The sequence below is a fragment of the Eurosta solidaginis genome, chromosome 2, assembly GCF_040869045.1.
Source record: "Eurosta solidaginis isolate ZX-2024a chromosome 2, ASM4086904v1, whole genome shotgun sequence".
In the NCBI taxonomy this organism is placed as follows: domain Eukaryota; kingdom Metazoa; phylum Arthropoda; class Insecta; order Diptera; family Tephritidae; genus Eurosta; species Eurosta solidaginis.
In genome coordinates this window covers 102,435,795-102,447,797 of record NC_090320.1, presented here as the reverse complement: position 1 = coordinate 102,447,797, position 12,003 = coordinate 102,435,795, and the positions used below count along the sequence as shown (strand labels likewise).

Sequence of the window (12,003 nt, the reverse complement as noted above, 5' to 3'; positions counted from 1 at the left end):
TATATGCATATATACAGAATCCTTCTAAACTTTACAACGTCTCTATATGAGTTTTTCCCTAAAGAACGGACTCACGTATATACATATAACACTGGTTGCTAAAGTGTACATATATATATAAACGCCGGTTTGTATGAATGTGTCTACATATGCCAAGCAAACAAAAAGGGTGGTTTTTTTGTTCTAATCCAGCCGTTCCAATCGGCATAATTAAATTTGCAAAAAGGGTTTATCCTCGCGATTGGGTTCGTTCACAACGACCCTCCGGAAAAATCCTTTCCTAATTAAAACCACAAAAATCTTAAAACCTGCGCACTCCAGCACGTGAATAAATGCTTTATTATGTTGCTTGCGTCCAAACCATAACATCTTTTGAGAAAACCGCTCCATCATTATCCATCAACTCTACACATACCACGTTTATTTACACATCACACAAACATTTTGTATCACAAAACGTTGAATGTCATACGTATATTTCAGTGAATTCGGGGGAAATTCCCTAGTAAACCGTGCTAAGTTCCCTTTTGTGAAATACTTTCGATATCAGTGGGGCATTCCATAATTAACATTGATTAGTTTCTTTTGGTGAATCTCCGTGAGCAGTGCAAAACCGATTAAGTGCCCTTTCGTTTTCGAAGAATCGCTATCCCTCTGAGCGACAGACGGAAAGTCCAATCTGCAAATAAGTGTTTCTCGGCTTGCGTCTGTAGTGTTGAAGTTTCTAAACCCGAATCTTCGCGCACAATACCACTCGTGAAGTAAAATAATCTCCATCCAGCTTGTCTTCCTGGTCATTTTTATCAAATCAAACCCTTGATACCGTCTTCCTCAACAGGAAGCATGTCCAAATTTATTTTCGACTCTAACAATGTGGTGAAATTTTGCACCAATTTTCAAAAGGAAGATCCTGATGACCAAACGGACTCTTTATTGGAGGTCAAGTTAGAGGACCTCAACGGTCGCTGGGCTTTGTTAAAAACCGCCTATGAAAACGTATGCATAGCTGAAGACAGCGCAGTTTCTGGAGAGTTTAAAGAGGAAGCCCACAACAAATTTCAGCTTTGTGCTGACCCTTTCTACATCTGTAAATCACATATGTTGGATCAATTAAAAATCCTCCGTGGGAATTCATCAGAGTCCGGCACATGGGAATCCAACAGCCAGGCAATACCTCCCGTTAGTTTCTGCCTTTCGATCCAAGCTCGGGATCGTGTCTCAAGGTGGCACCGTGTGATACAGAAATCTTTTACGGTAGCTATAAGGAGTGGCCATCCTTTCGTGATATGTTCACGGCCGTTAACCTCAACCATCCCAAACTGACTCCCGTACAGAAACTCTATCACTTGCGAAATAAGACTCGAGGAAACGCAGGCGCGATCGTAAAACAGTACCCTTTGTCCGATGACAACTTTTCATTAACATGGGAAGCGCTAAAAGCCCGATTCGAAAACAAACGAATCTTAATAGACAAACAATTGAATTTGCTTTTCAACATTCCTCAAGCTACCTCGGAGAGTAGCGAAGGAATTCGAAATATACAGAACACCATCAATGATTGTCTTGTGATCCTAAAGACGCAAGGAATTTCCGTTTCCGAGTGGGACCCCATTTTAATTTATTTATGTTCCTCAAAGCTACCAGAGGAAACGCTGTCTCTGTGGGAGCAGTCCCTCGAATCTAGGAAGGAGCTTCCTAACTGGTCCCAGATGAACCAGTTTCTGACCAAGCGTTACGAAGTGGTTGAACGCCTACATGAATATAAAGGCACTAAATCACGCACTTCGTTCCCATCGAAACCCTCGCCTAAAATCCAATCCTGGCACTCTCAAGAAAAACTTGCGTTTACTTGTAGATTATGCAACGACTGTCATCCCTTAAAATCTGTCCCCGAATTCCGAAAACTAAGCGTACCAGAGCGTACCAAATTTGTGAAGGATATCCGGTTTTGCACAAATTGCTTCGCTTACAACCATTCATCTACTAACTGTCCCAGTGCCTTCAATGTTTGCACTGTAAGAAAAACCATCACACCATGTTACACCCTCCCACAACCAACCAGCCCGAATCAAAGGCTACGCCTAGCACATCCGCAAAAAAGTCAACCAATCTATTACACACCGAATCTTCCCAAGAGCCCAGACATCCAATCTTCAACCTAACTGAGGGCAATTGGAAAGAGTCTCCTTCTCCCACAAAACCTGACTCCGAATTCAGGCTAATTTCTCCACCAACAACGAGAAAACATTCCTTCCCACCGCCCTAGTGAGCATCGAACACAAGGGTCCTATCTTCACGCTACGAGCACTCATCGATCAAGGTTAACAAAGAACCTTTGTGTCCGAAAAAATACAACACCGTTTACAACTACCTACCTATAAAGAAAACTTCTCCGTCACGGGGATGGGCGGAAAAATAGTAATGTCAATCGCGTCTGTCAACTCACGTTGGTACCGAAATTCAATCACACCAGTATCCATACCAACGCCATCGTCTTAAAACAGCTGACCAGTTTTCTTCCCTCCTTTAAACTATCAAAACCAAATCTTTCGGAAATTCAGGATTTAGATTTTGGGGATCCATACTTTTATACACCCGGTCCCATCGATGTCGTCATTGGCAGTGACCTTATACCCCAGATCCTCCTACAGGGAATGTGACATGGAGTTTTTGGGAGTTTGCTTGCGCAAAATACCGTTTTCGGGTGGTATCTGAGCGGACCACTGACCTCCACCCAATGCTCTACATTTCATACCCATGCCACAACAGTTTCAAGCGAGGATCTGAGCTTCCAGCTGAGACGTTTATGGGAATTAGAGGAAGTCGCTGAATTAAATCTCCCATCCGAGGACGACCGTGCGTGTGAGTCGTTCTATCAAGAAACGACCTACCGACAAGCCAATTGACGTTAAGTTGTACGCCTCCCCTTCAAAGCAGGATTCCCATCCGAGATTTCTCTCGGTTCGTCTCGGTCGCAGGCGATGAAACAAGCGATTCGTATGGAACACATGCTCAAAAAAACTCCGCTCCTTGAAACTGAATATAATCATGTACTAGAAGAATATCTAGCCCTGGAACATATGAAACCGACTTCTTCCGAAGAAATCCATCAAAACGAAAAGTGTTTTACGTATTATCTTCCTCACCATTCGGTAGTGAAACCGGACAGTGCATCCACCAACGTCAGAGTGGTTTTTAACGCCTCCAAGCCGACGTCTTCAGGCACGTCATTGAACGATATCGTCCACATAGGCCCTACCTTGCAAACCGACCTTATGTTCGTCATTCTCAACTGGCGTCTTTATAGATATGTATTCAATGGCGACATTCAAAAAATGTACCGTCAGATCCTCCTACATGAGGACGACCAGCAGTATCAGAAAGTTATTTTTCGTCGAAGCCATGACACAAAACCTACCGATTTCGCCTTAAAAACCGTAACATTTGGAGTGAACTGTGCGCCATACCTGGCTATCCGAACATTACACCAGTTGGCAAAGGACTTGAGGGAATCCTACCCTATAACTGAGCGAATTCTTACCAAAGAAACTTACGTTGACGACATCTTGTCTGGAGGACATGACCTTCGCTCCTGCATGCAACCCCAATTCCAAACCATTCATTGTTTAAACTCCGCGGGATTCCACCTCAAGAAAATCACAGCCAACCATCCAGAGCTTCTTGTCCATATTTCAACCGAAGACTTGCTTGACTCCGACTTCTTAAAATTTGATTGCTCCAGTTCACCGAAAACCCTCGGCGTTAGATGGAATGCATTAAACGATTCCTTTTCGTATACCATATAACCCACTCAAGTACCTTCTCAGGCGACTAAAAGGCAAATCTTATGTTCGGTTTCGAAACTTTTCGATCCCGCAGGGTGGCTCGCGCCTATTCTGATTCAGGCAAAGATATTGCTACAGCAGATATGGTTAGAAGGTACTGAATGGGACGAATGTGTCCAACCACCCTCCCTCCAAAAGTGGACTCAATTCGTATCCGACCTACCGGTTATCGGAAAACTTCGAATACCCAGATGGACTGAGTTTTCTCCAAACCAAAACATCCAAATTCACGGCTTTTGCGACGCTTCCGAGAAAGCATATTGCGCAACTGTATATATACGTTGTCGATCGGTTGACAAAGCCTCATGTCATCTTCTCTTTTCTAAAACAAAAGTAGCACCTTTGCAAACAGTGAGACTGCCGCGCTTAGAACTGTACGGTGCAGTCCTATTATTCAAATGCATAAAAAATCTAATCAATCAACTACCTTTAAGAGATATTGAAATTTTCTTATGGTCGGATTCATCAATCGTCCTTGCGTGGCTCGAAAAGCCACCATACAATTGGAAAATATATGTAGCGAATCGTACGTCACACATTATCAACAACGTAGGTAACATCAAATGGCGCCACGTATCCACTAACCATAACCCAGCAGACCTCGGCACGCGAGGATGTAGACCACAGGATTTAATTTACCAATCACTCTGGTGGACCGGACCAGACTGGCTTCTAAAACCACCCGAGCAATGGCCCCTTTCATCGCGTCAGAACGTTGTTCCTCACGAAGAACAAAAGGTTGAGGCGTTTCACATTTCGGAGAATGAACCCGACATCCTAGACCAATTCTCATCTTGGCCGAGGGCATTACGAGTGATAACATACATTTTTCGTTTCCTCCATCGAATCAAGCCCATACAATTCACTCAGTCGATCAATTACGAGTCTTTAGTTGTCACTCAGGCTGAAAATAACTGGGTAAAAACACGTCTCATCAAACTTGCGCAGATCAGATACTATCCCGTGGAATATGCCCAACTTTCCAATGGACAAATTATCTCAAAAAGGAGTTCACTTCTCCCCCTGAATCCTCTTCTCGACGCAAACGGCCTTCTCCGGGTAGATGGCCGACTAATCAACTCGGATATCCCGTATAAAGAAAAATATTCAGTCATCATCCCTGAATCCTCACGTTTCTGCTACTTATTACTCCAATATCTAATTATTTTATTAATGCATGCTGGACACCAACTAATGGTGAGAACTGCTAGACAGGAATATTTCATTCCGCGATTGAAATCAAAAATTAAGTTTTGCATACGTAATTGCAAAACATGTACAATCTTCAAAAAATCCTCGAGATCACAAATCATGGCAGCCTTACCACCAGAACGTTCTAACTATTCCTTACCATTCACCTATACCGGACTGGACTTTGCAGGTCCCTTTGACCTTAAATCGTCAAGTATGCGTAAAGCACCAATAATTATAGGCTACGTCTGCGTCTTTGTGTGTTTCTTCACCAAAGCAATACATTTAGAACCCTGTTCGGACCTTTCAACCAAAGCATTTCAAGCATCCTTTTCCCGATTCGTCGAAAGACGCGGTCTTCCCTCACGACTCTTCTCCGACAATGAGAAAAACTTTCTCGGCGCCAATAGGGCATTTCAACGAGACTTTAAACAATTCCTGAAAGAAGCTTCCGATGATATCAAGGAAAAAAACTCTCTTCAATCTCTCGAATTGCACTTTTTACCACTCAATGCCCCCCACATGGGTGGCCTCTCGGAAGCCGTCGTTAAGAGCTTCAAATTGCATTTTAAACGCATTGCTAGCGGTCATCAATTTACATTCGAGGAGCTGGCCACATTGCTTGCGCGCATTGAAGCCACACTCAACTCCCGACCACTCTCCCCTATGTCCGATAATCCACAGGAACTACTCGCGTTAAATCCAGGGCATTTCCTACGCGGTGCGCCACTGCTGGCTGCGCCGGAACCCCAACTCGATAATCTATTTCTCCATAACAAATGGAAAAAGCTTAAAAGGTTACATCACCAATTTAGTCAAAGGTGGAAAGATGAATGCCTCAAAGAGCTTCATAAAAGGTATAAATGGAAGACCGCTCAAAAGAACCTTTCTGAAGGAGATTTCGTCGTTCTTAAAAATGAATTGCTGCCCCCAAACGAATGGCGCCTAGGCCGAGTAGAAAAGGTGTACCATGGAGTTGACAATGGTATACGTGTCGCTGACATTCGAACGTAACAGGGAATTTTCACCCGACCAATAGTCAAACTATGTCCTCTTCCCATCCAAGCTGAGGTGCCCAGCCCTTAACCCGAATTCACACACACTTTCACCGTCCAATTACCACCGCAAAACCTGTTTAATACTTTTACTAAATGGCATATTTCTTACAGAAGCCGTGACACCCATCAATCGTCATCGTCGGATGTCTCCGTCGGCAATCGTTCCCGGGTACCCCGTGACCCCAACGTGCACCAGTGCCTCGTATGCTTCCGCTATCACGCCCTGCGCTTTTGCCGGGAGTTTAATTTGATGGATGTAGAGGAGCGTCGCGTCAAGGTACGCTTCCTAGAGTACTGCCCAATTGCCTCGCCCGAACACACAACCATGTCATAGGCTGTCAATCCGAACAGAAGTGCAAGATATGTCGTCAATGGCACCACACCCTACTCCACCCAGAGCTGGAGGTGGAACACACCACTACCGAAGCGGCACGTCAACGGGCAACAACCCCAGCGGCCCGATCAACCTCACGGCCCGCCGCCGCCACCTCTCGATCGGCTTCAAGACCCGCTACTTCACCTGCTCCACGTAGACCTCAGCCGTTGGATGCTCACTTGTGCCTCGAGCTCGACACTGCCATCACTGCCTTACAACGCCTCCGCAGAGCAGTAGCACCGGTGCAACGGGGGCGCCATGTTTAAGTGACTTGCGTTCACTTAAATAGGCAACGGTTCCGTGACTTGCGTTCACCTAACCACCCATCTGTGACTTGCGATCACGTCTCCAAGTGACTTGCCTTCACTTCACAAGTTATGACTTGCGTTCATACAACCCTGGCGGTAGAGTAGACTGGAGTTGCCATCCAGTGCTTCCAGTCAACAGTGTTGGAATTGCTTTCCATCACTAATCCATGTTATAAATACAAGTGAAATGCATTAACTCTTGTTCTTGTTTACGTGGAACACTGAACACCTACCAGCAACCTTACTTACTTACTTAATTGGCGCTTAACCGTCTAAACGGTTATGGCCGTCCAACAAGGCGCGCCAGTCGCTCCTTCGCTCCGCCAACCGGCGCCAATTGGTCACACCAAGGGAGTTTAAATCGTTTTCCACCTGGTCCTTCCAACGGAGTGGGGGCCGCCCTCTACCTCTGCTTCCATAGGCGGGTTCCGATAGAAACACTTTCTTGGCCGGAGCATCATCTTTCATTCGCATAACATGGCCTAGCCAGCGCAGCCGCTGCGTTTTAATTCGCTGGACTATGTTGATGTCTGCGTATAGCTCGTACAGCTCATCATTAAATCTTCTTCGGTACTCGCCATCGCCAACGCGTAGAGGTCCATAAATCTTTCGAAGAACTTTTCTCTCGAACACTCCCAAAGCCGCTTCATCTGCTGTTGTCATGGTCCATGCTTCTGCCCCATATAGGAGGACGGGTACGATAAGTGACTTGTAGAGTATGATTTTCGTTCGCCGAGAGAGGACTTTACTTTTCAATTGCCTACCTAGTCCAAAGTAGCATTTATTGGCAAGATTGATTCTTCGCTGGATTTCAGTGCTGATGTTGTTGCTAATGTTGATGCTGGTTCCCAAATAAACGAAGTCTTTTACTATTTCGAAATTATGGCTGCCAACAGTAGCGTGGTTGCCAAGGCGCATATGCGCTGACTCTTTGCTCGATGACAGCAGGTACTTCGTTTTGTCCTCATTCACCATCAAACCCATCTTTACCGCTTCTTTTTCCAGCTTGGAGTAAGCAGAACTAACAGCGCGGGTGTTTAGGCCGATGATATCAATGTCATCAGCATATGCCAGTAATTGCACGCTTTTATAGTATATTGTTCCAGTGCGGTTAAGTTCTGCAGCTAGTATAATTTTCTCCAGCATCAAATTAAAGAAATCGCACGATAGGGGGTCACCCTGTCTGAAACCTCGTTTAGTTTCGAACGGCTCGGAGAGGTCCTTCCCAATTCTGACTGAGCTGATGGTGTTGCTCAACGTCATTTTGCACAGCCGTATAAGTTTTGCGGGGAAACCAAATTCAGACATAGCGGCATATAGGCAGCTCCTTTTCGTGCTGTCGAAGGCGGCTTTAAAGTCGACGAAGAGGTGATGTGTGTCGATTCTCTTTTCACGGGTTTTTTCCAAGACTTGGCGCATTGTGAAAATCTGGTCGATGGTAGATTTACCAGGTCTGAAGCCGCACTGATAAGGTCCAATCAGCCGGTTCACGGTGGGCTTCAATCTTTCGCACAATACACTTGAAAGGACCTTATATGCGATATTAAGAAGGCTGATTCCACGATAGTTGGTGCATTTTGCAGTATCCCCCTTCTTGTGGACTGGGCAAAGAACACTTAGATTCCAACCGTCGGGCATGCTTTCGTCCGCCCATATTTTGCTAAGAAGCTGCTGCATGCGCCTTACCAACTCCTCGCCGCCGAACTTGAATAGCTCCGCAGGCAATCCATCAGCGCCCACGGCCTTGTTGTTTTTCAATCTGGTTATTGCTATTCTAACTTCGTCATAATCGGGCGGGGGGACATATATTCCATCATCATCGATTGCGGGATCGGGTTCTTCATCTCTGCGCGGTGAATTGCTGCCTCCATTTAGGAGAGCAGAGAAGTGTTCCCTCCATAATCTAAGCACTCTCTGGACATCAGTTACGAGGTCGCCGTTTTCATTCCTACAGGAGTTTGCCCCGGTCTTAAAACCTTCCGTCTGTCGCCGTATTTTTTGGTAGAATTTTCGGGCGTTATTCCTGGTGGCTAGCAGCTCAAGCTCCTCGCACTCACGCCTTTCTGCTTCTGCTTTTTTCTTCCTGAAAAGGCGTCTCGCTTCCCTTTTCAACTCACGATAGCGTTCACACACTCCTCTTGTCGCGCTCGCTTTTAACGTAGCCCTGTAGGCAGCGTCTTTTCTTTCGGTTGCAACGCGGCATTCTTCATCATACCAGCTGTTTTTTCGTGGCCGCCGGTAACCAATTTTTTCCTCGGCGGCAGTATGAAGTGCTTTGGAGATATGCTCCCACTGCTCCTGTATTCCTTCAGGATGAGTTGTGCCCTCAGAGAGCAGGTGTGAGAGTCGAGTTGCGAAATCATTGGCAGTCTGTTGTGATTGAAGCTTTTCGACGTCTAGCTTTCCTTGTGTTTTTTGTTCCTTATTTTTAGCCGCGTTGAGGCGGGTGCGTATTTTGGCTGCAACGAGATAATGGTCCGAATCGATGTTAGGTCCTCGGATCGTTCGCACATCTAAAACACTGGAGGCATGCCGTCCGTCTATCACAACGTGATCGATCTGATTGCGAGTATTTCGATCAGGAGACAGCCATGTAGCTTGATGTATCTTTTTATGCATGAACCTCGTGCTTGATATGACCATGTTTCGAGCACCGGCAAAGTCAATCAGCCTCAGTCCGTTAGGAGAAGTTTCGTTGTGTAGGCTGAACTTTCCGACTGTAGGGCCAAAAACACCTTCTTTGCCCACCCTGGCGTTAAAGTCGCCAAGCACGACTTTTATATCATGACGGGGGCAGCGCTCGTATGTGCGTTCTAATTGTTCATAAAAAGTGTCTTTCACCTCATCGTCTTTCTCCTCTGTCGGCGCATGGGCGCAGATGAATGATATATTAAAAAATTTTGCTTTTATTCGAATAGCGGCGAGACGCTCGTCCACAGGCGTGAACGCCAGCACTTGGCGACAAAGTCTCTCTCCCACCACGAATCCGACGCCGAAACTGCGCTTATTCGCATGGCCACTCCAATATATGTCACAATTTTTGATCTTCTTTCTTCCTTGCTTCGCCCAACGCATTTCTTGGATGGCGGTGATGTCAGATTTTGCTTTGACGAGGACATCAACCAGCCGGGCATCTGCACCAATCCCATTCAGGGAGCGGACGTTCCAGGTGCATGCCCTCAATTCATTGTCCTTCAAACGTTTGCCATGGTCGTCATCAATAGAGAGTGTATTTATCCGAGGCTTGTTGTTATATTTCATTGGAGTATGGTTTTACGTGGCGGGTCCCAAGCCCAGCGCACAACCCGCTCAGCGGGGGTGAAAATATTACTTGGCACGTTTATATAGCGAGCCGCTTGCTCCAAGACAGACGCCCGCTTGCAGCCGCACCTAGAGGTGTACAGACGCTGCCGATGAAATCTCCCCCAGCAACCAACATCATCTAATTTTGAGAAAATTTGCATCGGATCATCAACTCCGGAGCGAGTACAAACATCATCACCTACGCCACATCCAACTCCAGGAGAAAAGCAAAGTAAGTATTATCCCAAAATCGTAAGTTATATCTTTCAATATAAAAGCAACCGAGGTAGCACCCTTGCGCGTTCATCACCACCCTTGCGTGAGATTGGTTCTCGAACCCCACCTAGCCCTTGCGCGGCCGCAAGACGGACCAAAATCCCGAATTATATCCTTCAAATTCACTATTCAAATTTCATTTCATAAAATTTTCGTTCCATTGTGGAATTAGTTATCTTTACATCCTCATATTTGCTGTGTGAAGTATTAGAGTTGAAGTTCCAATTCTTAGCTTTAAGTGTTTAAATTCAATAAATGAATTAATATAGAAACAAGCATTTGCGTCAATGCGTTAAACACTCTTTTAAAATTTTTATTGCCGATGTTACACTAGTTGCTAAGTTGGCGTTAATCAACGCAGTTAAATGGTTGGGCAATTCTCTTTTAAGACTTTTTAAACTTGATTGTTCTAACTCATTTATCAAAAATGTCTTAGTTGAACTACTTTTTCTTTTTAATTTAATACTATCTTTAATTCTACAAATTTCATTTTTGATTTCTTCACATATAATACGTACGCTACTTTTAACTTTATGCTTGCAATATAAGAGTCGAAATCGGAGTATGCTCCCCGAACTCGTCAATTAAGAGTTCTCTTAACGTGGCCCAATCTGACGGCTGCTCCCTTCTCACGACGTCCAACGCCGCCCCCCGTAAAGTACGTAAAATGCAATTGAAGTAAAATGCCCGCTCTGTCGGTTACGTTGGTACGACCTCAGGCATTATGGAATCAATACTATCAACATATAGTGCTATGTAATTTGCATTACCATCAAAGGACTGAATTAATTTAATATTTTCCATAACAAGTTCTCTTTTTTGTTGTTCTTCAGCCATGTTTGTTGTTTTTGTTTCAGGGTTAATATTTAAAATTCGTAGATACTCGTTCAAATTTTCTATCTCTTTTTGCAATTTTTTATTTCTCATCGCATCAAAAAACAATAGCAACACAGTGCAAATGCAAATCAAATTATCAATGCTCTAAATAAGTAATTTTGGTGATACTAATTATTGCAGTTTACATCGCACGTATTTTTGTTTCTCAAGTCGGTCAATTACAACACTAACGACATTAAGAGAGAATGCACATATATTACACTATTTGTATTTGTTTCACTCAAAACGAAAATTAAATGTTTTTTTACATTTTACGATAAACAATGTGTTGTTGTTTTTATATCCTTTCTCTCTTTCAGTTGCGTTTAAACTTAGTGTTTTTTGGTTTTGAGAGCTTTTCTTTGCGATCAAAGTCAACTGACAGTCACCCGAAAACAATGGAACTCGATTTAATGTCAAACAGAGGTCATTCAAATATGATAACACCAACAAAAAGATGATGTAGGTTAAGGATACTGTTTTTTTTTAATGCATATTTAAAAAAAAAAATGTTTTCTTACTCTAAGAAATTGAATTCCTTGTTTAACAGATTTTGTTAGAAAATACATACGTAGCTATAATGCTTATGTAATGTTTTCAAATAAACAATCACTCACTCAAATGATATTTGGAATACGTGTATAAAAATTAATTTTGTTTGTTTTAATATTTGTTTTGGTTTTTTAATAGTTACTTTAATAAATGATTTTCGCCGTTAGAACATAGATTCGTTTTAAAAGGATCTTTTTCGCAGATCCTACCGACTGCGC

General features: G+C 43.9%; 1 protein-coding gene across 7 annotated transcripts in view; it reads left to right on the top strand.

The window, feature by feature from the left end:
- The window catches only part of LOC137240117 (neurotrimin-like), a 2,444,277-nt gene extending 2,432,493 nt beyond the window's left edge, over positions 1–11,784 (top strand). For all 7 annotated transcript variants that reach the window (XM_067766054.1, XM_067766050.1, XM_067766051.1 and 4 more), the window contains one exon: positions 11,554–11,784. In XM_067766054.1, the coding sequence (XP_067622155.1) occupies positions 11,554–11,585 (32 nt within the window). In that variant the 3' untranslated portion in view covers positions 11,586–11,784. The remainder of the gene's footprint in view (positions 1–11,553) is intronic.
- Positions 11,785–12,003: the final 219 nt, after the last annotated feature.